This window comes from Dicentrarchus labrax, unplaced genomic scaffold (genome assembly GCF_905237075.1).
Source record: "Dicentrarchus labrax unplaced genomic scaffold, dlabrax2021, whole genome shotgun sequence".
In the NCBI taxonomy this organism is placed as follows: domain Eukaryota; kingdom Metazoa; phylum Chordata; class Actinopteri; family Moronidae; genus Dicentrarchus; species Dicentrarchus labrax.
Window position 1 is genome coordinate 28464290 of NW_026136718.1, and position 26748 is coordinate 28491037.

Here is a 26748-nt window from a genome sequence, read left to right on the forward strand (position 1 = left end):
CTGCAGACCATGATTACGCACTCTAACAGTCCAGCTGAGAGCCAAGTAGGAGAGAAAAGAGCTAAGAGGCACTGTTAGAGCACTTACTACAGAGTTATAGAGAAATGAGAGACTCACAGAGAAAGGAATGAAAGAGCAGGGGGAGTTAATGGATAGTTAGAATAGTCATTATTATAATAAATAAGTTCCCTCTCAGTTTAAACTTCTGAAGTTATGAGTGGAAAGTTTTGACTCGTATGTAGCTTAACCATGTCCAGCCATATAGTTTTTTTTAGTCTTCCTCCTCTACGCCACCACTCGGTTTCCTTCCCTTTTCTCCGCTCTGTCCGCCTGCGTTTCCTGTGATTCTCTCTTGTCCCTCATCGCTGCTGGTCTGCTACATCCTGTTACGCTGTGGTTTTTACAATAAAATCCCAGACAGGCCGAATCACTAAGAGCATGCAGATTTGCTGGCATCATGACCTTAAAAGGAACTTTTTTTTACTGCTGGGAAAACATTTGTGGGTCCCACAGATGGAAAGCATTCACTAGCAAAACAACAGTCATGTGTTCAACAAGTGATCTTGTTGATTTTATAGTTGTTTTTCATTTGGTTTAATAAAACCTAGATAGCTTCTTCATATGTGAACACGCCACCAACTGACCAATCCAAAAAGTGGTCTGTGAGCAGTTCCTCTGATTTACATAAAAAACTTTTAAAGAAACTTTTAAACCAACTTTGACTAGATAAATGATGCAAACAAATAAAAAATAATACAAGAGGCCCACTTAATGGTATAATCTGGTGCAATGAATATTCAAGCAGGAGACCACTGAGAGAGGTACAGTCATGTGAAAAGTAACAGACCGCTGCTCTTTTCTCTTGTGTTGTGGTGCTGAATGAAGAGCAGAAGCTGTTTCCCACTTACTAAGTGCATTTCCACCCACCTATTCCTGAGTGCATTTGTAATTCACATTTAACTTCCCACTGAAGAGAAACTGCAGCAGACAAAAACATTAGACCTAGACTCTAATGTTCCTCACATGAATACATTAAAATGTTTGTTTGGGATTTGACTGCCAGTCTTCTAATCAAATCATCTCATAGTGCCTTCTTCTGCAATGGTTATGGCACTTAACTCTCAGTTTAACACATAGACATCAATATGCAACTTACACAAGCAATATGCAGAAATCTGAAGCAGACATACACAGAAATGTGACTTTTCAATGAAGGAGTTGACATCTTGTTTGATTTTTTGAGGTAATTTACCTTTTTTATGGAAAAACCAGACACAAATATTTTATTTGTCTTAATAAATGTCTGGAGATGATCTTTAAACAAAGTAGATGTGTATAGAAATACTAAATTGCTCTGATTTGACTGCCTCCATACAGCGCAGGGTAAAATTAAACATGGATAAATTCCACACTGGAGTCCCACATCACTACTTGCACTGTCACCTGGATGTTAACTGTTATGCCACCTGTGTCTGAAATGTGCTCCTCACACACACAGTGCATGTGGTAAGTGCTATGAATCACCATACTTCACCTTACTTCAAACCATGCACAGAAGGATGGCTTATAACTAATACTGTAGCAGTGGTGGAATAGGTGAATATAGCACTGCTATGACTCAGAGAATGACACAGTCGTGTTGTCTCTTCAGTATGTTAACACTCAGCTATGGCCTGTGTGCTGTCCTTACCTGCGCCTGTTGGACAGACTCTCCTCTGTCTCGTTGGTCACAACGACATGGGTGGAGCCTCCTTGGCTTTCCTCATGCATCACCTCAATCTGTGACACACAAACACACACATAAACACATAGCTTTAATTATTAGGGGAGGGGCTTTTTATATTAAATAATAACTTCTGTCAACTTGTAAAGCCCGAAAATATCACGTCTTTATCAGGGGTTTGTTTGCATTCAGGTGGTCATCAGTCACTGGTAAATATTTTTTCTGGACCAACAGTAAGGCTGCTGCAAAATCAAGATTACAAGCTGCTTTCTACTCCTGTTAGCAGCCTGGATATGTAATAATGAAGTTCAGCATAAGCCTCAGCATATCAGGAAGACCTTCTCATTATGCCTCATTCGTTCACAATTCTCTGACTCTGCTTTCTTATCAGCTGACAGTGGGCATTTACTCTTTCAGTCAAACCAATCAGATGCAGCCATAATCTCCTCCAGCCAATCATGTTTCTCCTGTCAAACTATAAATCTGTTCTCCTCTCTGCTGCTGTCATTTTGTTGCAAAATCGTTCAACTACAATGACGTCATGATGGGGCCAAATCGTTTCTCATCTTCATTGTGCACATTTAATATATTTGTTTAAAAAATTGAATTCCTTCTGATTGAAATATTGTTTGCAAATAGCTAAAGACAGATGAAACACTCTGCTACTTGGTCAGGGATTTAAGGGCAACCTTTTGGTGTAATAAGGGATAAGGAAGATGTTATGTTGTGAATTCTGAACTGAGACACAGCTTTAGTATGTGGTGGTGTGGGGTTTGTGACGAACCTCGTCACTCACTGTTCTCTAGGTGGAAATAATACCTGCAGGGGACCAACAACAAAGCAATAATTACTTGAATCCGTTGGAAGGTTCCACTAACACTAGTTGAGAACGGTGTCTCTATTCAGATAAAATCCAAAACCAATGTTGGGTGTGAACAGTTCATAAAAAGTTATTAACACATTAATGGCAAACAACTATATTTGGTATGTTAAGGAAAAGGCCCACAGATTTTTGCTGTGGAAACAATCACAAACATAAGTTTTACATTAATTTGACATGTTAAACATCAGATTTACAGTGGTTTAAATCACATATTAATGAAGTTGAAATTGTTCTGTATCCAACAGTAGCAAGCATTTGATATAACTCTATATAGTTTTTACACGTTCTATGATTTCTCATTTTATTCCATAAGAAGACATTATAAAATGTCACTAAAGTCAGCACAATAGTAATACTGGACCAAGAAAAAGCAATTTTTTTCTTTTTCAGTCTGAATTGTAACAGTCCAGAATATGCTGTGTTTCCCTGGAAAATCAGAAAGCAACTCCTAGTGACGAAAAGAAGTAAAGTAAGAACCAGCGCTTAACAATTTCAATTAATTGGTGATGTAAAGTGAATTGTAAAATTCCACTGCAGAAATGAATGGGTGACTGAGACATGGCCGACCTTGATCAATCGCGTAAGGGATCAGGAAGGAGGTGCCAGAAACCCACTTCACTGTTCCACCCGACAGCAAAACCATACATCATTTCTCTTTTGCTCTGCCTATGTTACAGTTACAATATGCCACAGACATTGGCGTGCCGTGAGGAATGCAAGATGCTGCATTAGTTTGACCTTTAGTTATGGGTGCATGGCTGACTATCGGTTTAGTTTTAGGTACATGTATTCTGACAGAAACTCCAGAGACTCAGCAGAATTTATTTCACTTGGAAAAATCTGCCTAGTTGAACGCTCGCAGTTCAGCACAGGTTTCTTTAAGCATGTTCTAGGAGCTCGATACAACCAGTGACAAGAAGGACTTGGTAGGCTTTTGATTCTGTCACTGACTGGCAGCTCTGTCCTCATCAGTTATGGAGGAGGGTTTATGGTCTAACACACCAACACTATCACTACACAGACAGACCCTGTTTGTCAGCAGCACAAAATAACCTCAGGATGCGCATCCAAATTATGCACACTGTAAACCAATTAATGAGATCAGAGCAAAATCGCAGCAGAGCAGCAAACAGCAGCAGGGTAGCATACTGATTAGTGAGACCGTCCTGCTGGAGGGTCTTTGTTCAGACCACAATTGCCTCTGCTGACAAAACACTGAATTCCACACCGGCTTCAGGGCTGCTGTTCTGGAGGTGACCTCTGACCTACCTCTGTGAGGACAGTTAGTGGGTTCTAATGGAGACTGGTAGAGCATTCTATGATAAAATCAGCTTTTGCCTTTTTTTTGTTAGTTTGCTTGTTATCTTCACTTCTGTGCAACAGAGTGAAGATGGAGCCTGTGGCAGATCGCTGACATATTGAAGGAGCCAGGAATTTAAGACAAAGTCAAAATCTGCTAGGCTGCTCCCTTCCAAGACATTTAAAATATGTAACAGAGGTGTTGGGGGGTGGGTGGGGGCAAATATCTATGTGAGGAATGGATATGTGGTTATGTGGTGTGTGACAAGGTTATCGTAGTTAACTAAAACTAAACTGAAAACTAAACTAGGTGTGAAAATAAATCTTAGTTAACTGAATAGAAATAAAAATTGAAATAATACTGTGTACTAGTACTACTAAAAAAAAAAAAAAGAAATACAGCACATGTCTTCAGTTTCAGGCTTTGTCAGTTTGTTCAAATTAGTCACACAACAATGACGGTGACGTGAGTGTACTGTGACCATGTGACTAACACTGAAACTAATAAAAGTGAACTAAAACTAGACTAACACAAGCAAACCCACTCTGGAAACGACCTGAATCTATACTGAAAACCTGGTTCCAGCTGGGTACCAACTTTTCAGGTTTCTAACTAATGTATTTTTGATTGAAATGAAGTCAATAAGGTGACTGTGTGGGTACCTGTATTGTAGCTCTTCTATGTCAAAGGCTCTCCTGCTGTTTGTTTGGGTCTGTGGGGGAGTGCCAGTACATAAACGTGGTGTCTGCAGTCTTTACATTAGACCTGCAATAATTAGATTCTGGATTGTTTGCCTGTGTTCAGTGAAATGGAACTGTGCACTCATACTGATGCTTTGTACTGATGCGTTCCTGCTACTTTAACAGAAGGTACCTTTCATTGACAGTGCTTTGGTGGAAACTGAACTTTCATGAATGTCATCAAAGATCATGCATTTCTCAGTAATTCAATCTGACACGTGGTATCCTTGGAAGTACTGTTCACAGGTTGAATAGAAATCTAAACTGTCTGCACAATATTATCAGTACATTTCTAAAGATACACATCCCTAACAAAGACTTAAAACAAGAGAAGTATTGTTAGTAACCAACATTGAAATCAAAATATCAGGATTGGCACTGGTATCAATGCTGTGCCCTAGTGTCATAGTCAGCTGCTCCTCTTTTTCACATGAACAGAAAAAGAAAGTTACTTGCTGAAAGGGTTTTATGTTGCAGTGAGATTTCAAAGTGGGATCGGAGGGTAGCAGGGTACCTTGATGCCTCCTTTGGCCTTGCGTATGTTCTTCTTCTTGTTGGGATCAGCTTCAGCTGGCTGCTTGCCACTGTTAGAGTTATCCGATGCTCTCCGAGCCAGAGCTGAAAAGAATTGAGAGTACAAAGCATAAGTAACTCTAACTATTTCTTTCTTCAGAGCTTGTGTTACATTCCATGCATGCAGTCTCAAGATGCAACAAACAAGTTTATACAATACTGTTGAAGTTAGTTGCTCTGGGTGTTGATCATGTCACAGGCAGTAAAAGTCAACCTGCTACACCAGGCTCATCACCTCTGCCTATATTAGTTATAACAATATCTAACTCACGCTGCTGGCTCCCTGTTGTTCTGGGGGGGTTTTTCAGTGTGGGCCGTTTAGGAGAGGACTCGGGCCGTGGGGCAACTGGCTGGACAGGCCTCGTCTGTTTGGCCGAAAGTCTCTTCAGACTCACATGGCGCTTCTCAAACATCTCCTGGACATCCTCCAGGCGCTTCAGTGCCTTCAGGACACTGGCCTGCAGGCGGAGAGCTCACTATTAAGCCTTGTCCTCCACAACAGAATATCCAGTCACCCTGAAAAACTAGTGCTTTTGTGTGTCATACCTTGATATCCTCGGACAGGACAACCTCATACTGGTTGTGGAGGTTCCTCAGTTCGGTCAGATGGTTCTTTTCTGCCGACTCCAGAAAGTGTTCGATGTCGGTCAGCGCTGTCTCTGCCCCTTCCTGTGACTGACACTTATCCACAGCCTGGGAGGCCAGCAGGTAAATGCCAGACTCACACCACTGGTTTACCTGTGCACAGCAAAAAACAGAAAACCCAACAAGTGCTCATAAGTAATTCAGTTATCTTTGCCAGTTTTTCTGCCTCATGACATGATAACATGATAACAGTTTTGGCCATAATTTCTATCGGTCATCATGACACCATGCTCACCAAATTGCTGGATATCATTGCGTCAACAAAGTTTATCCAGGAGATCTAAACAGTGCAGGGAATCCAATGTGTTTCTATCGACGTGTTTAAGTCATATCATATCCTTACCTTATCAATGCCCATGTGTATCTGCAGGGATTTGGACAAGATATCCATCTTCTTCTTGGCCTCATTGCTGAAGTCGTCACAGACCCGCCGCAGCTCCACACATTTGGGTCGAATGGAGTCCACAGCATAGTGATTGCTCTGGATCAGCTGGTCCCCATGCAGTGCGTGGAGCTGGGCCTTTTCTAGAGTGGGCTGGAAGAAGAACAATTCAGAATATAATAATGCCAATTTAAGTTGTACAAACAAAATCTTCGTGGGGGTCCACAGTCAGCTGTGTCTACTGAGGTAAATATATGTAGATGGCTTCTGATTATTGCTTTCTAATCAAAGGTGCCGGTTTAAGAGCCTATATAAAGTACTGTTGCAGTGGACATCGTAGGATCCTTTTGTATAAGATTTCCATGTAGCTATGTTCCAGTTAAGTGGTTGTAGATGTTTGATTTAATAGCTTTGACCACTGATGAAATAGTCTTGAGTAATAGTTTGAGTGTGTGTGTGTGTGTGTGTGTGTGTGTGTGTGTGTGTGTGTGGGGGGGGGGCTTCCATCTTCGGGGACACATTTCAGACTGAAGCTGTTCTTTTGGGTCAGTATGGTTAGGTTAAGGGAAAGTCTCCAGGAAATGAATGTAAGTCTATGTAATGTCACCAAATGTCATCTAAGTAAACATGTGCGTGTCCTGACTTAGGCTACCTTCGGGGACACATTTCAAATTAAAGACCAGTTAACTGGGCTATCTGGGGACAAAAGTCATGTCCCTAATTTAGAAAAGGCTGAGTTCTGGGTCAGTGGTGTTAGGGTTAGGGTTAGGGATCGGGTACATCTCCAAAAATCTGAACGCAAGTTTATTTGATTTCTTCAAAAGTTACAGACATAAATGTGTGTGTGTGTGTGTGTTGACTGACCTGAGCCTTCTCCCCCAGTGTTTTCAGTTCCGTTAGCAGCTGTTCAACTCTGGCCACACAATCCCCGATATCTGATAGTCCAGTTAGACTGTCCATCAAGCTGTCTAGAGACACTTTGACCTGGAGAACCAAAGAGGGGACAGAGACAAAGACTGAGAAAAGACAGAGAAATTCATTATGTTACCCACTTATCCACAGTGTAATTCTATTTATTTTCTCATGTTCAGATTCAGCTTCACTTCAGAATATTCAGAACAATGTCACCATTGATTATCTGATATCTATAATGTCTCAAAATCATCTTATTGGCAAAAAAACATATCTGCTAGTTTAGTTTGGGTCAGTATACCACAGTCATTGTATTTACAACTTCCAAACTATTTGTTAAGTGTGTTTTTCAAAGTAAGATTTCACAGCTGAAGTCGTTTGAAGCCGTATGAAGAGCAGCCACAGGCGGGATCCAAAGGTTGCAGGCCAAAGGCAGCCAGGCAGACAGACAGACAGACAGACAGATCTACAGATATACCTCTCTGAAGTCCTGTTCAAAGTGGCGTAGCTGCAGGCACTGCTCCAGTTTCAGATGGTGTTTACACCAGAACTGTTCAAAGGCATTCTCCGTCTCATCCAGCTGGGCAAGAAGCCTGCATTCACACAAAAGGAACTTTATTACACACACACACTGGGGCACACTACTATAGGGCTGCATGGCAATAATATAGACTGAGATACATTTGTAATACATAATAAAAGCTTTGACGGCTGTCACCTCTCCACAGTGGTTTGGTTCTCCATCTCGTCCGGGTTGAGTTTGTGATTCTCTGACTTGGCTGCTTGCTCCTTTATACAACCTAACAAGGTGGTGCCCTGCTTCAGAGCCAGCTTCAGTTCATCCTGGTTAAGAGACATAGAAAGAATCGAAATAACATTAATATCTAGCTAGCTAGCTTGGCCATCCCCACCTTGTCATGCAGAGTCTCACAAAGCGATGCTGCTTTTCCTTTCCAGAGGAAGGACTCCTCTTCAGCTCTTTCACAGGCAGCTTGACATAACAGGAAGAATGTTTTGGCTTTTCTTTTTTCGGATTTTGGTGTCACTGAAGTGTTACCAACGAGGGATATATGAAAGACATTTTGTGTCCATGTCCTGGTGCTACAGCCATGCTCACACCAGCATAAACCAGGAAAAATTATAGACTTAAATTAATTTATTTTAGTGGAATTGCTGCGAACTGTGGCTCACAGAGTTTCCATTTTGATTAACTTTGACCAGCAAATGTGCTCAATTGATCAAAAGTAAGCAATTTTGCCTGTGCTGGCCTTCAAGGGAAATATGATACATACCACTTCCTGGTGTTTGCCAAGTAGGTTTTTCATTTGCATCGGCAAACTGGTGTATTTGGGGATCATTTTTTATTGTTAGCTACCTCCACTGTTTCTCTCCAATCAGCGTGAAAATCTTATGGTTTTTGCATATGTATTTGTGTGTTAAATGTACTAAATCACCTTGAGGTTGTTGTGTTTGTCGGTGTGGGCTGTGAGCAGGTCTTTGGTGCACTGGACGTCATTGGGCAGCTCTGTCTCTGCCAGGTCTGTCCCAAACTTCTGTAACATCTGGGCTGTGGTTTTCACCGTCATGGCAAAGTTCTCTATGGCCTATAAAGAAAAAGATTGACACATGACTGCCGCATCCTACAATGCAACTGACCACACTGCCACTGCAAGTACAACTAGTTCTACTTGCCTTAATACACTAGTATTAGGGTTAAGATTTACAGTAATTAGTAGTGTGTGTTATCTTACAGTTCGGTGGTGTATCCACTGACTGTGACAGTACTCCAGGCTTCCTCCTAGCTCCCGGGTCAGCTCGCCTTTATCCACATAGCTGTGCAGGTCCGACAGTGAGTTCAGCATCACAATCTGCAAACACATTCAATGCATCACTACAAGTGCTTTGGATCATTATCATAGAAAGCTAACCCTAATTGAGAGGAACATCAGTGTCTCTTTAAAGATTTCTACTGAACGTGCTTCTTTAACACGTAGTCGAAGGCCATTCCAAAGATGAAGGGCACGGTAGAAAAATGCTCTGTAACCAACAGATTTTTTTTGGTAGGAATGACCAGGAGACCAGCATTGGCGTGCTGGACTATATGGGATAATTACCTCTGATTAGTAATGGTGCAAGTCCATGCAGGGCCTTATAAATCAAAGGAGGAACCTTATAATCAGCTCTAGCCAGTGAAAAAAGGCTAGGATGGGTGTTATATGATCGTTTGGTCAGGATTCTAGCTGTAGCACTCTGATCAAGCTGAAGAGAGAGATTCCAACAAAAGATGCTAGTGAGTTGCATTATAGGAAGGTAGGATCAAGTGTTTTTGGAGTCTCATACTAGGGGTTAAAAGTCACTGGAGTACCAGGTTAGAACCAATACATATCAAACTCACTAAAAACACAACAACCATTCTATATCTAACCTATATATATCCTTAAATTTTAAGCCAACTCTATTTAAACATAGTCTGACAAAGAATCCAAAGGTTGACATTTAGGGTCCTTTTTGCCCTTGGAATATTTTTTCCCCTTTTAGAGTTTTGGGTGTTTTTGGATTAATATAAGGTCTCAGAAAATCTGAATACACAGTTTGCTCGTCATTTAGTGTAAGCTCTCTCTCTTTGTTGCTACTGTCAGTGTGAGAGGAAATACAAAAATAAAAGTGGTTCATACTTGCAGTGCACTACTTTGGGTTTGGCAGAGGTTTGAGATTAGATGGGGCGGGCTGACTGGGCAGTTGCTGTTATTAACAAAACCAAGTTGATGTCTCTATTTTTCTTTTTTTTTTCATTTGTTGGTTTGTTCTGGCAACCTCAGGGAAGTTTAAATTCAAGTTTGATGTGCACATAAGTGCAGGAATTTTTGTGCTGATTTCTTACACAAAACTTCAGTGGGTCTGTGAGCAGAGCTTTAAACCTGCTTTGAGGAGACAGGCAGCGGATAGCCCTTCAGTATGGTACAGATAGTTCGATTTTATTTTTTTGGTTCTTTTTAACCAGCTTGAGAAAAGGTTTAAGTTACATTATTCTTTATTGATCCCTGTCACTGATCCCAAAACACATTTGTACAATTTCTCCAAGAAAGCCCAAATATAACCCTGTTGTCTACAGTAGATGTTATAAATGAGGGCATGTTGAAAACCTGGTTGCAGGTCACAGAATCCTCTCAAAGGGGCATTGATCCAGGTACCACTGCCCCTAGGGACTGAGATTGTGAAAATAACATATTGGATATATACCTTGAATACTGTACCTCCTCAGGGACAGAATGAGGATTTTGTTATAAGACCTTCTTTGTGATGTCCAAACTTCATTATACTCCTCTGTGTGAGCTGTTGATGATTGGCTATACACTGGGTTACTCATGTTCTGATGCTTGTTGATGCTTATGATTTACTGAGTTGTTACGCTGCTTTTTTGAATAATGGTTTGTAAACATATTTAGTTATATCATATGTTCAAGTGAGATGGATTTATTATAACACTACTGTATATTGACTGTAGAGGTTATATGGTTGGTACTGAAGCATGCTTACCGGTACCTTCATTTTAAAATCATCCTTGTGCAGCTTGATCCCAATATCTGCTATAGCCCTCTGGAAGAACCTGGACGGCCTCAGCACCAACACCAGCTGCAAGTTTCCTGGGAACGCCCCCTAGATGACACAACAACATGTGAACTTCACATGCTTTTTATTCAGGCTACACCACAGGCAGTGGACAAGTGCTGGGAATGTATGACACCTGTGAATGCATATTTGAAAATCTGACAGTGACAGGTCTGAGTTCATTTTAGCTCCACATGTCTGTGAGCTAGTTAGCAGCTGAGTCATAAGATATGAATAGCCAAACTCCAGATATATACTGTGCATCCTGCTGCTTGTCATTAAAAATCACATGAACTGAGAGTCACTGAAGTAACCGTAGCACGACATAAACTTCTATATAAAAACTGCAAATGCACACACATTGCTGCTACAGCGACTCATTTCTAAAAGGGTTACGTCTACATGCTTGTTAGTGGAGCAACCTGGCCTTAGACATTGCAAAACAGCAGAAATATGCAGTGTTAGCAAACCTGGTATATTCAGCAGAATGCAGCACTAATAAGAGGAATGTTACGACTGGCTACCACTGTCCAGAGTATCTACAACTAATTACGTTTTTTTTTGTTTTTGCAGTTTTTTGTTTGCTCAAATGTGTTCTCTAAGCTTGTGAAATACAAGTTTTACCTCTTTAGACCACTTAACTAGTTCACTATATCACATGAAATAATAATAATAATAAAAATGTATTTGATTGAACTGCTCACAACTCATTGCAATCTGTTATGAGGGCTCACAAGTATGGTTTTGTGGTAAGGGTTAGGAAGGAAAGTGTTAGTAAACCACTCATCTAGAGGACTTTCATTTTCCATAGACTGGCCCCTTGGGGACACAAATACATGTTACAAAACTGAGCTTTGGTACAGTCTTCTCCACAGAGCAGGGGAAAGACTAGTTCACCAAAAAAAAACCCCCAAACAAACAAAAATCTAAATCACAAAATAATATATAATATCTAGTTTAGGATATATATTATTCCTTAATGTCATATAAAATAGGCTACTAAACTATGAATAACACATAGTCTTTAATACAAATACTGTACAAATATTACGCACTTGTACAACAAAAACAACAAAAAATAAAAGTATGTGTGCAAAAGGTTATTGAAGTCATGAATTTTTTTTATTGCATAAAGCTTACTCTACTTTAACACATATGGTCCAAAGGCAAGATAACCAAAGAGAAGTCTAGCCTGAAAAGTCAATTTTAGAGCATAACCAGTCTTATAATACAGGGTCCGTTATTGATATGTGTGCACATAGAAGATACATAAATACTGTATTTATAGCTCTATAGGCAGGATTAAATACACATTCAACAATTCTGTAAATGACTTATGTTGGGGGTTTGTTTGGAAACACTTGATTAGATATAAATATCTTCATCTATATAGTATACCTATTTATATGGTTTGGTGAATACTATATATTATTGTCTTAGAGAACTTACTGCAATCCTGGATAGAGAGGCCTTCACTGAGCTCCATTTGTCCTTCCGCCGGTCGATGATGATGATGAAGCCGATGCTGGCGGCATCCAGGCTGGAGATAGGAGGTATAGAAGACATATAGCTCGACTGCTGCTTTGTGCATGTGTGTGGCTGTGGAAGCCGTGCAAATCAAATTCCCTAAAACTGGATGATTACTCCTCCTGTACATGCAGAGCTCAGCTGAAGAGCAGGATATCTTGCACATTTTAAGGAATAATACACCAATATATTTACACTGTGGAACTAGATTCTGTTCGAATCTTTGGGCAATGTCATCCATCTTTTAAGGCAATATTTGTATGTATTTAGTATATGCTACTCCGTGTGTATTGAATAATCTGTGCAATTATTTCTGTATGTTCTGTATACATGAAAGATGTATGTGTTTGTAACTCTACTTTTCTATTTCTTTTCTATCTTCCATTTTACTATTTTGATTTTATGTGTCACTGTTTTCATGGTGTGCTGTGTTGTGTCTTCAGCTGCTGTAACAAGCCAATGTCCTGGGTGTTGGATCAATAAAGTCTATCTTATCTCTCTTATCTTAATAGGTTCATTACTATGTGGTCATTTCCAAAACCATCAACTATCACAGTCTATCTGGAGGACATGAAGTAGTGATGTGTGTTAGCCAAGTTAAGCCCTAAACCTAAAACACAGCCTTATACACAACAACACAAAATCAACCAATGAGCGCCTAAAAGCCCTTTCTTTATTTCAGTTTTACTGTGTTTGTGTTTCTATGTTGTGTATTTCTAAATTACTGTGGGTGTCCAGGGTCACATAGTGTTTCTGTACAGACAAACTATACATTACACAGAGAAAAGGGAAAAAAGGAGCGAGTGTGTAGGATTTAGTGGCATCTAGCACGGAAGATTTCAAAAATGGAATTCTGCTCGCCTTCAAAGCATGAAGGGGCTGTGAAACGCACAAAAAAAGCAAAAGGCCCTATCTACAGCCAAGGTTTTTCCATTCTGGGCTACTGTAGAAACATGCAAGTTCAACTTGGCAGACTCCATGGAATGCGACCTGTGGCTCATTCTAAGGTAACAAAAACACAATTCCTAAATACTGGTGATTATACACTGATGAAAACATACCTATGAATATTATACTCCATTCCTGCCAAGAAAATCATCTTAAATGCTAGATACTGGAATTTTAAAAAAGGGGCCCAGCAGCTAATTTCTGCCCAGGGCCCTGTAGTGCGTTAATCTGGCTATGGCACTGCAGTACTTGATCTTATATGGCTTAGATATTAGTCCCCTCTGTTAAGCTGTAATGAGATTATTAGAAATGATCCCATCAGTGTAAATGCAATAGAAACCATTGCATCCTGAGCTATAGATACCATGTTGAGCCATTAGAGTAAATCACATTAAAACTTGTTCAATGTGACTCTGTTATGTTGGAGTGTGGTGGCACAAGGTATTTCATGATGTACAATGAGCAGAGTGAGGTCTTGTTTTGGCTAATGGGTGACTCAAGGAGCGAGAGTCTGATTATATGAGGGTACCACATTGAAAATGAAGTTGTATAAGAGTGTGTGTACCTGGGGATGCTGGTCAGGTAAGTAACAACATTGAGGAAGTCTTCCTCTGGCACTTCGCTGAAGCCTGAGTAGTCTGGGAAGGTGATGATGGGGGCGCCATCTTTTCCTCGCCCTCCTGCAACACAAAAACACTTACTTACTTACTATCCTTCCTTCTAGCATAAACTCACCCTTAAGTCTTACACTGCCTGGCAGCTTGTTCCAGTTTACCCTTAGTTTAAGCTTTATGATGTCTATGTGTTTATAGAAGAGGTCTTGTCGTGCTTCATTTATACACATTTCCCACAAATTCTGCCTGATTCTAATCTATGGTAATGTTTGAAACTGTTGGATCTGCACTAGAATTTCAAATAAAGTTAACTGTACTGACTGTTTTAGAAAAGTTAAAGAAACATCTACTTGAAGTAAATGAGAAACCAAACCTCTGTAAAAACAATATTTAAAGCCAGGAAGAAGGAACAGAAAGAAGGAAGGAAAACTCTTCTAAAGACGAAAATGTTCCCATCTAACACTTGTGCTTCCTCAAAAAAGTCACAAGATGGTGACCTTGAGCTACAAATCCTCTGCTGCCCCAGATAAAATATTCCCTGTTACTTGTGGAGAGAATGTGTGTCATTTTAAATTCATTTTGACTTAAAAACAAACCTTTTTTTGGTCTGACGAACACACACATTTCACACATTTATTGTCTCTGCTCTGTCACCTGCAATCTCACCAATCATCTTTCAGCCGCACACATCCATCTACCAGACGTGCTGCAGGAGGAGTGGAATGTGTGCGTCATCTCACATATAAGGCCTCTGTAATGTATGAAAGCATTGCAGTGTCATACTGACCTAGTCGCAAGGTGATTGGAATATATATTACAGGCTCTATGAGACCAGGTACCAGGGCTTTTATTTGCCTCAGTAGCAGAGGCATGCTGGTATTAGATAAATATTTCTGATCATATTAGTAAGAAACCTTATTTTGTTCTGATCTGCTGCCATTTGCCTCATGTATATGTCTCAAACACCAGCTTTTTAAGACCCTAATTTTGTGTTAAAAAAAAAAAAAAAAAAATAAAAAAAAAAAATAAATATTTTTTTTTTTTATATTATTTATAAAAAAAGAAAAACCTAACAGAAAAGTAACACAATAAGTTTGTCTTAAATGATTTTTGTGAATCTTGGTTAAATGCTGAGATATAGGCCTACTGTATATATGTTTTAAGTTTTCTTACACCCATTCAAATAAAAAAAGGTCCACTGTGAAGCTTTGGCGACACCTAGTGGGGGTTCCCCCCAGAGCCCATTGCCACCTTTGGCTGAGCTACCCTTCTGGATATAAAAAGATTTATGTTTGCTGTTGTGGCTGCATAATAATTGCTAAAGTTAGACAAAATTAAATCACCATATCATCCAAACTTGTATTACTTTTTTATAAGCATGCCTCCATATGACACTGTAGCATCCAAATTTGGCATTGGCTCCACTGTGTGAGGGCTCCTTGTGAGTCTTTTGAAGTTGTGGAAATGATTATCGACTAAAGGTATAACCAATGTTAATTAAAAACTTAAAAACATTCCAAACAATACACAGCTTGTAATGATTCTATGTCCTTTTTTCAGGTTAGAGCAAAAGCCAGAGTTATTAAGATGGTGAATATGTTTGAAGCAGTATGCAACTGATCACCAATTTGCAGCTCTGTGTCTGCAGCTAATAACACAAAGGTAATTCAACACACAGAAAAAGCTAGAAAAGCTAGAATGAACATACTGATATCATATGAAACTAGATAATGCATCCAAGTGCCCCCTTTGCCGACATGCCCACTAATCCCATGCAGTTTGGGCCAAAAAACATGCAGTCTTTTGCATGTGGTATAAATGTTATTTTCACTTAGTGTATTTGAATATTTTTGCATACTGAGGTCCATAAACAGTACTGGAATTGTATAAATTGGGGATGACTGGAAAGCTGAGACACATACTTCATGCCTGCATATGTCAGAGCCCTGCCTAGTCAAAAAAGTTGGACACGCCCCTAAAGAGCACCACCTGAAGACGGTCAAAGATATCACATTGCTAGGTATGCTGTGTGAGAGGAAGATGAAACAGGGACTTAACCAGTGTAAGTGAAGAATGGTTCCAGTTCACATGTTGACAAATTGTATGTAAAGGAAAAGACAAAAATAATCCAGCCAAAGGATCATACCATGCTAACCCACATCCTACTGAGCAGGCACACACATACTCACAACACACAGCACACACACGTGGTGAAAGCCATAAACCAGGCCTGTGTTGAACTTATGTAACTCTGGAGGCAAGTAATGCTGAGAGAGGGATTTTTGGAAACAGTTGTTATTTTGGCTGCTGTGAGAGGACTGGGAGAAAGAATGAAAGGCATCCCTGGAGAACCACACGCAGGCTGCTGTGCCACCGGTAACAACACATCTGGAAAGTCTGAGGGCACCCAGCTGCAATATTCCTGTCTGAACTCTAAAAAAAATGACTTCACTTTCTTTCCAGCGGCTGGATTGCAGTGAACACTTCCCAATATACAAACACATCCATGTAGAACCAGTGGAGACTTTCACATGGGAGTGTGAGCAGCTGTGGTGGTGGAAAGCACTCTCAGGAGGGATAAACTCAGCTGTTCACTCTAAATTGGGCCGCTCGTGCCAAAGAAAATTTTAAGTATCATAAAAAAAAAATCTTGATTAAGCAGCTTTTACTCGTAATTTTAAGTTACACTAAAACAGTTTTTCTGAGTTACAGAAACATCCCTGATTAAGTTCTTTTTACCAGGTATTTTGTTACAAAATTAAGTCAGTGTCAAAAATTACTAAACATACTTGAACAAGAACCTACATTTTTACACAAATATCCATACTTTCTACTCCTTATAGGCTCAGTACTTTAGTTTCAATGCAAATGAAGAGAATTATCAGACATAAGACGACAAAACCAATGTAACAAGACGAAACAGACCAGAGTGAGACCCTGTTTGAAGTTTCAGTTAGCTTTGCACAGAAAGAAATGTCCTTCAGAAAAACCAAGAGAGTTCTTCCTACTATAATACTGTGAGTACATTTCAGTACTTTCTCCCTTTTACTTGAGTAAAGAATCAGTAGAGTCTTTCTTTACACAAGTATCTGTACTTCTACAAGAATAAAGAATGTGTGAACTTTTGCTGCCTCTGGTAATCCATCCAATAGTTTTATTAAATATTGGAGATATTTAAGTCTGGACCAAAGTCGCAGACTGACCTGCCATCCCTACAGCCTTGTTGCTAGAGTGGCTTAAATCACTTAAAATCATGCAAACCTGATGTATCTGTAGAGTGTGAGAGAAAATCTCTACTCAGTATCCTTTACCATCAGAGTATTAAGACATAAAGGACATTATCCTTGCAACAATTGTGCCTAATGTCAAAACACATAGAAAACCAATGAGTACAGGTTGAAGATACCGCAGTTATTACATGCAAGTCAGAAAATGGAATTTATAGGTGTAAATGTCCATCTGATAAAGTTAACACTGGCAAAACAAAACAATCTCTTAGACAGCAAATCACTGAATACAAAAGCTCAAATCATCCTATATGAATGATGAAAATTCCCCTTCTGTTTCTTCTCTTTGGATGCAGGGCATGGACACTGCAAGAAAATTCTATTTTTTGTCAAAAAAAAAGATAATCTCTGCATGTTTTGCAGTAGAAAAGTAATCTGGTTTTAAGACTTTACCTTTGTCTTCATAATATATTAGAGCTAACATTGAGCTTGATTTAACCCAGTAACAACAATGGTATGATATAATATCCCAGCAGAGAACAAGATTATTTTCTTTATTTTCAGAGTAAGACCACTTGCACAACTTCTCAGTTTAAGAGAAATTAGTCTCGTCCCAGTGTTGTAAATAAAGCAGCTCTTTAGTTGTTGTTTTAATAAAAAAATATACAAAATGATTTGCTTAATACAAGAAAAAAATTGTTATAATTAAGAATATTTGGCTTATTTCTAGAAGGGGTGTTTTTGCCGTGGATCTATACAGGATGGGACAGTGAATGCACATTATGCCAGAGAGAGTTGTGTTGAATCCATCCTGCAGGGACCCTGCATCCATTGGGTTTAAATGACTGACAAACATGACTGAAATTTCTTTCTTTTATGGATGTGAACAGACTAGTGGTTCCCTGTTTGGTTTGTGTCCCCTTTAAAGTCACAGTGAAACAGAAGTTAGAGCATCTTCAGGGACACAGGAGTAGAACTCGGAAATGTCATTTTTGTGAAATATGCTTATTCACTGTCTTAAAGAGGACCAACCAAGCAGCTGTTTTACTCATTAAGCCCTTTCTTCTGTGACTTGTAATACAACCCAACAGAAACATAACACCAGCTTAGAAACTGCTGGGAATGTATCAGAGGGATTAAAAGTGAAATTCTGAGTTCCAGTGTAGTGAGAAGTAAAAAGTGGCACTGTGAATAAGAGGATGTTGGCATTAATCTCAAATACTGTTTGAGGTGGACGAGAGCTTGTTGCCATTTATTGAGCGAAATGAAGGTGGAGACGAGATACAGAATATTGCAACATGCAGCACAGACCAGGACAGAATTCTGATTTTGGCACCTTTTGCCACCAAACTAGGGAAGAGTGGGGTCTGTAACATACTCTGTAGACTACAGGGCAAGATAAATATCATTTGTTCTAGCTCTGTTCTAGTAAAAATTTATAATAACATCCAAAAGACACTGAAAGCCACAGGGAACCAATATTTGCTGAAACTTTTACAATGTCCTGACACTAGTACATGAGACAGATAATCTGTAAACAATCAGGTCCCTCTGGCTCCTCCTAGTGCTGCTAATGCCATTTGCAAGAATCCACTAGGCCTGAATTAAAACAACCAATCAGAGCTCAGAAATATAGTTGATTGTTGAGTCTTCCAAACCATCAGTGGTTGATAACCTGAGAATGAGACAGCAGAGTCTTGTTACATACCTGAGAGCAAGGCAAACTGGCGATGAAGCTGCTCTATGATGTCCACAGCCAGCAGGGGCCTGATCTCCTGCTGCATGATCTCATCTGTAAGGAGGGACACACTGGTCAGATAGAGCCAGATACACAGTGAGGCAAACACACAAGCACACAGTGAGAGTTCTCCTCTCCCCGCTGAAGACTCTATTTCAAATCTAAAAAGAAACAGTACATCTGGAGTGTAAAGAAAATCAAACAGAGGACTAACTAGAGACTAGAAAGCTAGGAGACAAGAAAACATAAAATAAAACAAAATAATAAATCAGAACCAAAGTGATCAGTCTGCTCTCTGAGCCAAAGAACAGAGATACATACTGTACCGATGACAACATTTCTTCTCATTTCATCTCTCCACAACTAGAGCCAGCTCTTATCCAGTGCATCACATTATTCCAGATTCAGTAAAAAAAGGAAAACTGCTGCACTATGTTTCATGGAGCATTCACAACCCACTACAAAACAACAAATGTTGGACAAACTGAACAAAATATGTCGCTCCTCATAGAGCCCTAGGGGTGTGGGGATAAAAATATTATATTTGTCCCAATGACGGTGTAAGAGGAAAGGTCATAGTGTGATTAAAACCAGAAGGGTTTATCATCAGCACAGCAAATGTTAGGATATGGTGGACAACAAGGAGTCTGAGTCAACAAAATGTATCTTCTGGGGGCAATGAGAATTCATACCCAATGTCAGTCTAACCAGTAGGTACGAATGAATGTAGTCTGGTCCCAGTCCTTTTCATTACTGTCCACATCTCAGATGTTCTGCTGTGATCATTGAGAACTGCTGAAGGACTGTGACAGTATGTGGGTATGTGACACCAGGGGAAAGAGCACAGGCTGTATAGGATGATGGTCAGGCCTCACCTCTACCTGAACCAACGTAACGTAAACACTTTCATCCCATGGCTTCTTTTATGTTTTGAAACTGCTGCGCTTCAGGGTCACATGATTTAGCAGTTGTTTTCTACCTCATTTAGAACATATTCTTTGGTTATATCCTGCCATTACATGTAGCCTATTCTGGAACTACCCATTCCTGACTGGCGTTCACATTAGACGCATATAGGAAACTAGAACAAAGCATTATCAGACATGGCTTTAAGACTGTGTGTGTGTGTGTGTGTGTGTGTGCGTGTATCCATGCATTTGAGCCTTCCCTGCTCTGATGTAATGATTATTATGGTTCCCCTGCAGCCTGAAGCTCTAAGCGCTGTGCACGGTGAACAAACCTTTCTCTGTCACTGAGAATAAAGACGTGCATTAACACTGACTGTACTTTATTACTCGGAAACACGCTTGGCTAGGTTGTGTGCTGGTGGGGGCGGAGACAGACAGAAGAAGGGGAGCACAATGGCTGCTAGTGAGCCTGGCCTTTAATGGAGGCAATATCAATGTACCTCTGTTCTAAGTATCTGCTGACCTACCAAGGATATTCAAAATACAGCTCCCATTTCAGCCTGCTCTACTTAGAGATGTTTGGTTTGGAGAGTTTTGCTGATCACACTCCACACAAAATCTGTCTTTTGAACATCTCCAAACGGAACCACACAATTAATTACAGACAGAAGGCTAAGACTGTGCAGATCTGATTAATGTCATAGAACATGATGTGAAACTGGAGGCCGACAGCTCATGCTAAACCTTGGATACAGCAGAAACTCACAACCCACTTACTATCTACTTCCCTCAACAGATGGACTTTATGCTATATGTGGACCATGGGATAGATTGTTTTTGTCAAACAAAACTGATGAATGTCTTCAAACCTAAAAGCTGTATTTTTGCATTATTTGAATATTTCTACATACTGTGGTCCATAAACACTCCTCTTCTGACAACCACAAGCACATTGAAGGAAGTTTCATATACTGTAGGTGAAAATGTAGTGTAACATTAATCTTTGATGGAATAAAATTACATTAATTTATCTTGTATTTATCGGTTTGTTGGGCGTACATATGGAAATCAATTTTCAAGGAGGAAGCAAACTTTGGAAAAAAAACATGCACAAACACTGTGAATAAAAAGAGGAATGAGGCAGGGGATCTTGGAAGTGTTGTCTAGCTGTTCAGGAACATATCAGCAGGGTTATGCAACCAGAACCCAGCACCTAGGCACGGAGGATGTTCTGTATTGTTGGAACATCAAAGTAGAGGAGCGGTGCAGACATGACCACTTCAGAAACAATCTGTTTTTAGAAACTGATGGAGGGCTGAAGAGGCCGAGGGTAAGTGCAGGAAGCACTCGTATAAGCAGACATCAGGTTGAGTTACAGACACCAGTGCAAAAACTAATGGAAGCAGTGGGATTCTTGATAGGGGAGATTAAGTTTAGAGGCTTGAGTTGAGGAAGTAACGTGCCATGGTTTCTGTAGATGTTTTGGACAACTACAATTAGCTGCTAGCTAGTTAGCGGTCATTTGTTTCTATATTGGGCAGCTACTCCTGTTCAGTCCAACCACAATTATGGTCCCATGAGAAAAGCTGTAAAGCCTGAAAAGCCTCTTGAAAGGCTGGGACATTCCTTACAAAGACAAAGGGAGTTCCTACTTAGACAGTATGAGAACACTCAAAGATGAATGACTGCTTCGGAGAGATAAGGTAAGGTATGCTGAAAATAAAGATACTTCTTCCTCTCATAGAGCCTGTTTACACCTGGTATTAAAATGCTTGGTCTTGCGTGATCGGATCACAAGTGCACAGCTCTAAATATAAGTTTAATTGACCACCAAGACGCATCGTGATCACTCAAACCACTCACTTCTTTGTCATCTTTGTCAAAACATCAGATTTCCACACATTCAGAGAAAGTAAAAGTGTGTGTGCTGCTCATATAGTTAGAAAATCCCACAGCAGAGCATCTCTCCTGGAGGGCTGCTGATAGTGCAGGTAAGACATGTGACTATAGGAGTTTAGTGTGAACTGAAAAAGCCCTATAGTGTTTATTTGCATACAGAGCGGCAAAGTGAGATCCTAGTCACGTGGGACACATGAGATGTATTCTAATGCCAGGTGTGAATTGTACTTAAAGGTCCTGACACACCAATGTTGGGCTGTCTGTAGCTATAGTTTCTGCGCTGTTGCCCCCGTCGGCACTTGTCAGTTCTCCTCTGCGGCTTCTCTGGCGGGAAAGAGCCTGTTGAATCGGGGACCGTCGGTGAAAAGAAATCAGTCTCCTTGGCTGTTCAGCATCAGCGTGGTATGTAGTTGTTGGTCGTTTACTGCACTCACTTTATTGCCAGGTGTAAACAGGACCTTAGAGTTCTGTACCGGAACCTAAATGCAACAGTGTATCAGTCTCCCCTCCTCAGGCACAACACAGTACATATGCCACAATAAAACAGCAGTAGAACCACTGATCTGGTCTTGGAAGGCAGTTCCAGGAATCAGGTGCCAACCGACTGAGCTGTAATACACATGGCTGATTCTCTGCCAACTTGTCACATGTCTGAACTCCATGTTCCTATGGCAACACACTGATGGTGCCAACACTATCTCACCCCATGTCTACACACGTACACACCTTAGTTGTCACCTTCATCCATCTGCTCTAAATATAATAAGGATTAAGCAGCATGCTCTCACACGCTGTCACTGCTGCTGCTGCTGGTATTCACACACAGACCGAGCTCAACATTTGGGAATTAACCTAATCAGAAACACAGCGTGAATTCTGGCTAAGACTAAAACCATCTTAGGTTAAATACGGTGGCACAATGGCGACTTTTCATTGCAGTTTTTTGCTTACAATCCACAGTTTTAGTTATTTTATCACATTAAATATAAAAATAATATTAATAATATTTTAAGCATTTCAATATGAAGAAATGAAGCTATGTAGTATTCTCTTCTCTAAAAGGTGTCGTCCCAGCCATGCATTAATTTTATCACTCATTTCCTCCTTATCCTGATTCCTCCATAGGCTAAACTACCGGCGTCAACACTTTTATAAGCACTATTGCATATTTGCTTTGCTCTATCACAGAGGCACAGAGCAGCATTTGTGTTTAATTTAAAAGTTTAAAACAAAATGATTTTGCAGAGCTTTATTGTAATACAGAAGCATCCAGTAGCAGTGGCCTGGGGAGTTCCAGTCCAGCATATGGACCAATCAGTGGAGTATGGACTGGTAGCTGTTACTTTTATCTTTTAACCATCTTCAAAATGTGGTTGTCTTTTTAACAGAGATGAGCCTAGCACATAGCATATCTAAGTACAAGTACGAGAAAGGAGAAATTCTCAATTGCATGTGTAAAAATGTAAACGAATGAATTTCCTTGAGGTGGCAAATAAAGTAATTCTATTCTACTACTGACCTTTTTGACTGCAGCCATTTAGTCCTGAAATACTGAACCTTAATCAGAATCCCTGGTAACACCTGGGCTGACGGCAGCAAGTCTGTGTTTATTTGCCCCAAACATCCAATGTACTGACTGCACACACACTGACTGTAAGATAGCTCGGAAAATACACATACTGACCGTGTGTGTGTGTGTGTGTGTGTATGTGTGTGTGTGTGTGGTGCTGCTATGTCTCTGAACTCACCAGGAGCTCCCGTTCTTTGTTATTTTCCTTCAGTCGCTCTCGCTGCTTTTTAGTCTCGTCTCATAAAGAGCCATAAAATTGCTCAAACATTATATACTGCTAGCATGGAGCCTATCATTTACTGTGTTTGTTGAAACGCTAGCATGAAGCCTATCCTACTCTGTTGTCCCGGTGAGTTTATTACCACCATTGCAGACACATCAATGTTTAACAAAAGCACTAGGTATAAGGCACTGATCCCTCAGGCCGAGAAGCAGAAATGTCTCTTTACTTTTTAAAAACACCTTATTATGCTTTGGAAAGACCCTTCAAGATCCTTGAAACTTAAAAGGGACCATCACAGAAAGCACAAGTACTTCACTAGCTACCTAAACTGCATCATCAGCCATTCAAAAGTAAAAGGAAATACTTTGTAAACTACATCACCTAACCAGCAGACTGCAATGGAAAAGAATGGTGGAATGGAAAAAAGATGACACCAGACAGAGAGAAGCATTGCTGGCAACAGATGTGTGTGTGTTTATGTGTGTTCCTCCCTGACAGTCTGCTGTGGTGTCTCAACACACATCATGAGAACAAGACACTGTGTATATATTACACGAAACATCTATGAATGTTTATACTGTACATCTACAGCTATACATCATGTTTCAATTGCTTTTGGCTGAGTGTGACTGAAAAAAGAAACCAAACGACTGCACATGGCAGGTCTTACAGTGTATGTGTGTGTGTGTGTGGGTGTGTGAACATTACCTATAACGTGTTGGACACCCTTCATCTCAGCACCTTCCTGATTTGCAAACATTCACTGGCATAAAATTAAATCCCAGCCAAAAAGCAGTAATCCGGTTAAACGAAAGTAATCTCATGGTATCCAAAACCAGTGAGGACAACACAGCAACCAGCAGTCTGTCAACAGCAGCTGCTCCTTCATCACCAGCATGATCCTCATCATCAACTCAGACTGTCCCAGACGTCCAGACCAACAAATCTCTCTCTTTTTACTCCGGTTCCACTCACCCACACACACACACACACACACACACACACACACACACACACAGCCGGAGCAGAGCTCTGAACTGTGTGTGTGCTGTAGATTGTTACATGCGTCTGTGATCAGTTTTTCCAGCTCCAGCTGTAGTGAACCAGCTCTGCTCTGAGCAGAACAGCCAATCAAAAGTTCAGGAGGGAGGGCAGAGAGACTCTGTGCGTGTGTGAAAATAAAGAGATGGAGGGAGAGGGAAGGAGAGAGAGAGAGAGAGAAAATACAAAGTGGGGCTGAGCTGCACTATTTGTGTGTCTGTGTGTGTGCTTGTGTGTGCCAGAGAGAGTGTGTGTGTGCATGGATCCAGTCATGTGTTTCATTTTTGCAGGCTGGATGTTATCTTCCCCACAGTATCTGTGTGCTGCTGTGTCTATGCATCTGTAGGGTTTTTATGAGGTCCATGTTGGACAACCGAATTTGAATAGCCTGTGGAACCTTTATAGACCAGATGGTGGACTTGGTTTGCTTGAAGAGTAACTTAACACTAAATCCACTTTTTTGAGTCTCTAAGCTAACGTTGAGCTAGCAGTTCAAATGGCGCTGAACCACCATCAGTCCGCCAGTGGAGTGGGGACCTGGTGGGGGAATGAAGTCAGTGTCACTGCTCTGAGTTTTAACCAGTAAAACATATGCCTAATGTCATGCAATTGACATGAGGCGCAGGAACATATATTTTCTGATATTTTCTGATCTTAAATTAATAATATTGGGCTGTCGTGAGATCAGATGTTTTTAGGCCAGCAGACAGTCAGAGGTCAGAAGAACAGGGATCACATCTATATCAAAGTTTCACATTGACACTAAAAACTGGTAGGACACTGGTCACAACAGAACTACACGGAGGAACAAAGTCCAGTTATTGTGTCTGTGCCAATGTCTGCGGTGTCACGAGCAAAGCAAGGGTACAGCCACACTTACTGTCAGCAAACCTTGTGAAAAGACCAATACCAGCAATGCATTTGTTCGTCTTTCAGTACTTTTTGACTTCCCTACTCTGTCTGTAGCACTAGCTGACTGGTTCCTATTAAAGACAGGAAATTTTAAACACAAGTGATTCATACTTAATTGCACTTTTTTAAAGGGCTCAGTAATTTAACAGCTGGGTGCTTTAGTTTTTAGCAAAGCTTATTCAAACAGGAGGAAATGGTGCATTTATTAGGGACTACTTTCAGCTGCGGATTAATCCACATTTGGTGCTCTAGGGAATATTTGGGGCAGCAGGGAGGCGTATGAATGATTGAGTCAAACAAATTACAGTGTGTTTTCATGGGACTGAAGGAACATGTCACCCAGCGACAATGTGGCTCACTGATGTGTTTTTAATAGTTTTTGAACAGCAATAGAGCTCTATGGCACAGAGGAATATCACATATCAGGCTTTGATATACACACAATCCTTGTTCCAGGATACAGTCAATGTTGGTTTTGGTCTTTTAATGGGATTTGCCCAAAAAATATAAAATCTCACCAGAATTATCCAGTAAGTATAGGATCAAAATGCCTTTCAAGCACTGTGGCATCTTCTGTGGTATGATAATGTGAGTTTTCTTTTTCTGATATTTAAAAGAATTCCCTCTCTACCATGAATGGTCAGTTTGCAAAAGGCAACTTACATGCATGGGCTGTACAAAGCTGGGCTGATTTTAGCGATACTACATAGTGGATGAAATAAAGTATCTTCAAATGTTTGGTGCGTGATTAGAGGTATGGTAAACTCATATGTAATAAATCAGCTCGCAGTGGCAAGCGACACCAATGAGTGAAGCAGAATACGTGAGACAAAGTGACAGTCAGAGGCCAGACACCCTCAATGATAATCACTGCATCCTGGTTGAGCATTTTTGTCATGGAAGCCATTCAAAAGACCAATAAGGCATATATTACACTATAATAATGCCAGCATTGTTTATATGTACATTTCTGTGTGTGTGCATGTGTGTGTGTGTGTGTGTGTGTACATGAGCTTATTGTTCACACAAATACTTAAGGAAACACCTCCCTGCTCTGCTCTGCTCTGCTCTCTCTCTCTCTCTCTCTCTCTCTCTCTCTCTCTCTCTCTCTCACACACACACACACACACACACACACACACACACACACACACACACACAAGGACTGTAGATACTGACATACACATACAGTGTAGGCACTATACGGACACACACATTGTTTTCAATACAATGCCTATCAAGCTATCAGATTTGTTTTGGGAAAGACTTCCTATAAGAATGTAAACACTACTGTATTCCCAGGAAAGTCATGTGTGGATGGGTTCATTATTCTATTCTCTTGCACAAGCTTTCAAAAAACAAGAACTTTGAGCG

General features: G+C 40.3%; 1 protein-coding gene across 8 annotated transcripts in view; it reads right to left on the reverse strand.

Annotated features, from left to right (window-relative positions):
- The window catches only part of mcf2l2 (MCF.2 cell line derived transforming sequence-like 2), a 134424-nt gene that overhangs the window by 79210 nt on the left and 28466 nt on the right, over window positions 1-26748 (reverse strand). For 6 of the 8 annotated variants that reach the window (XM_051377753.1, XM_051377756.1, XM_051377751.1 and 3 more), the window contains exons 2-15: window positions 18792-18875; window positions 13808-13922; window positions 12217-12307; window positions 10696-10815; window positions 8910-9026; window positions 8613-8762; window positions 7877-8001; window positions 7637-7751; window positions 7111-7230; window positions 6208-6399; window positions 5766-5957; window positions 5491-5677; window positions 5161-5264; window positions 1691-1779 (exon numbers count right to left, since the gene is read on the reverse strand). In XM_051377753.1, coding sequence (XP_051233713.1) covers window positions 1691-1779; window positions 5161-5264; window positions 5491-5677; window positions 5766-5957; window positions 6208-6399; window positions 7111-7230; window positions 7637-7751; window positions 7877-8001; window positions 8613-8762; window positions 8910-9026; window positions 10696-10815; window positions 12217-12307; window positions 13808-13922; window positions 18792-18875 — 1801 coding nt within the window. Of the gene's footprint in view, window positions 1-1690; window positions 1780-5160; window positions 5265-5490; window positions 5678-5765; window positions 5958-6207; window positions 6400-7110; window positions 7231-7636; window positions 7752-7876; window positions 8002-8612; window positions 8763-8909; window positions 9027-10695; window positions 10816-12216; window positions 12308-13807; window positions 13923-18791; window positions 18876-24129; window positions 24514-26748 lie in introns of those variants that run through there. The other 2 variants (XM_051377755.1, XM_051377752.1) reach the window with 2 other exon arrangements.